Raw genomic sequence first — 2222 nt, 5'->3', positions numbered from 1 at the left:
CATCCCTTGGACAGAGATATCCCTCCATCCCACACCCCTGGACAGAGATATCCCTCCATCCCACATCCCTTTGGACAGAGATATCCCTCCATCCCACATCCCTTTGGACAGAGATATCCCTCCATCCCACATCCCAGCACAGAGATATCCCTCCATCCCACATCCCTTTGGACAGAGATATCCCTCCATCCCACATCCCTATACAGAGATATCCCTCCATCCCACACTCCGGGAGAACCCACTCCCCCCTTCCCCGGCATTCCCACCCTTCCCACTTCCCCAATCCCCCCCTTTTCCAGGAATGCTCTGCCGCGTGCCGAGACGGCCTTTCCCTGGAAGCGCCGGTGTTTCCCGGGAACGGGCAGCTGGAGCCGCTGTCCGAGAGCATCCGCAGGTACGTCATGAGCCACTTCCGATGGGATAAGTTCGGCCGCAGGAACAGCTCCAGCGGCTCCAGCGGCTCCGGGAGCAGCGCCGGGAGCCACAAACGCCGCGAGGGCTCCGGGAACATCCCGGCGCTCCCGGGGCCGCATTCCCAGCGCCGGGAAGAGAAGGAGGACGGGAAGCGCTCCTATTCCATGGAGCACTTCCGATGGGGGAAGCCCGTGGGGCGCAAGAGGAGACCCGTCAAGGTGTATCCCAACGCCCTGGAGGAGGAGCAGGAGCAGGAGGAGGAGGAGGAGGAGGCGGCGGCGGCGGCGCGGGAATTCCCGCTGGAATTCCGGCGGGAGCTGGGGGGAAGGCGGGAAGGGGGCAAATCCCGCTGGGAATCGCCGCTGGACAAGCGCTACGGGGGGTTCATGGGCTCGGAGAGCAGCCGGACCCCGCTGCTGACGCTCTTCAGGAACACCATCGGCAAAAGCGCCTCCCAGAAGGGGCCGTGAGCGGGAAAAATCCACCCGGGAATTCCCGCCCGCACGCCTTTTCCAACCCCCTTCCCCTCCCCTCCTGGAGCTTCAGCGCCTTCCTCCTGAGCCAGGCCCGCGGAAAATCCCAAAGGAATTCCTCCTCGCTCCTCGCATCCCTCGGAACCGGCGCTCCCGGGATTTGGGATTTGGGGGGGGGATGGGATGAGCTCCCGGCTGGGAGGGCAGATCCCGGTGGGATGGGGGTTTGGGATCCTCGGCCCGAGGTGTAAAATCCTGTAAATGAGGGGGGAAACCTTGGGAAATAAATCCAAACCCTAAGGAAGAGGATTGGGGGTGTTTGGAATGCTGAGGGGTCGGGAGCGGCTCCGGGGGGAAGAAGGAATACCAGAGTCAGTCCTGGGGTTGGGAAGAGCCGGGAAAGGGTCCGGGAGGATATTTGGGGGTGGGGGAGGGAGGATTTGGCATCCCCAGTTTGGGAGTTCTGTGGGATCCAATCGGGGGGTGGGGGCTGGAAGTTGGGAAGAGTTTTCCAAGGACAGAGAGGTATCCATGGAGACAACCAGGGCAGGGAGGGACAGGACACAGGGAATGGCTTCCCACTGGGAAAGGGGAGACTGGGGAGGGATTCCCGGCTGGGCTGGAATTCCCAGGGAAGCTGTGGCTGCCCCTGGATCCCTGCAGTGTCCCAGGCCGGGTTGGATCCCCTGGCACAGCGGGAATTGTCCCTGCCCATGGAACGGGATGAGCTTTGAGCTCCCTTCCCCCCCCACCCCATCCCACGATCTCACGATCCCCAAATCCCGAGGACTCGCGCCACGAGCGGGGCAATCCCTTCCCCTCCCCCAAACTCCAGGATTCCCTTGGATTTGGGGGGTCCCCGTGGCTCTGCCCCCCCTTCCCGGGGCTGCTCCTCCAGGGCCACACCCGGCACTTCGGGCAGGGCTTTTATTAATCCCGGGTGGGAATTCCCGGCTCGGACCCCGCTCCCGCGGGCGGATCCCGGCGATTCCTCGGGGCGAGGCGGGCAGAATTCCCGGCTCAGGCGCTGTGCTGGGAGCCGAGATATTCCCGCAGGAGCGTGCCCAGCTCCGAGTTCTGGCGCTGCAGGGCGGTGGCCCCGCCGAGCAGCTCCGCCCTCCGGCTCAGGACGCGGCTGGGAAGGCACCGGGATGGGCTCGGGATGTCCCTCCGGGATGGGGGGACCCCCCCCGGCCCTGTTTATCCCCCCGGGAACTCACTGGTATTCCAGCAGAGCCGCGTCCAGCGCGTCCCAAAGCTTCAGGCGGCGCTCCGGGATGACGCGGCTCAGCGCTTCCCAATATTCCGCGTCCCGGGAATTGTCCCGCGCGTCCA

The 2222-nt window shown here is 64.7% G+C and overlaps 1 protein-coding gene across 1 annotated transcript; it reads left to right on the top strand.

Annotated features, from left to right (window-relative positions):
• Positions 1-305: 305 nt before the first annotated feature.
• LOC126646664 (pro-opiomelanocortin-like) lies at positions 306-884 on the top strand (the record flags this gene model as incomplete). The annotated part of the gene is made up of 1 exon (XM_050328125.1): positions 306-884. A coding segment is annotated over one exon (579 nt), but the record flags the coding sequence as incomplete, so codon positions are not given.
• Positions 885-2222: the final 1338 nt, after the last annotated feature.

The sequence above is a fragment of the Myiozetetes cayanensis genome, unplaced genomic scaffold, assembly GCF_022539395.1.
Source record: "Myiozetetes cayanensis isolate MyiCay16 unplaced genomic scaffold, myiCay2020 scf361, whole genome shotgun sequence".
NCBI lineage: Eukaryota > Metazoa > Chordata > Aves > Passeriformes > Tyrannidae > Myiozetetes > Myiozetetes cayanensis.
The sequence above is the reverse complement of the archived record's forward strand: the minus strand, read 5'-3'. Positions and strand labels throughout refer to the sequence as shown.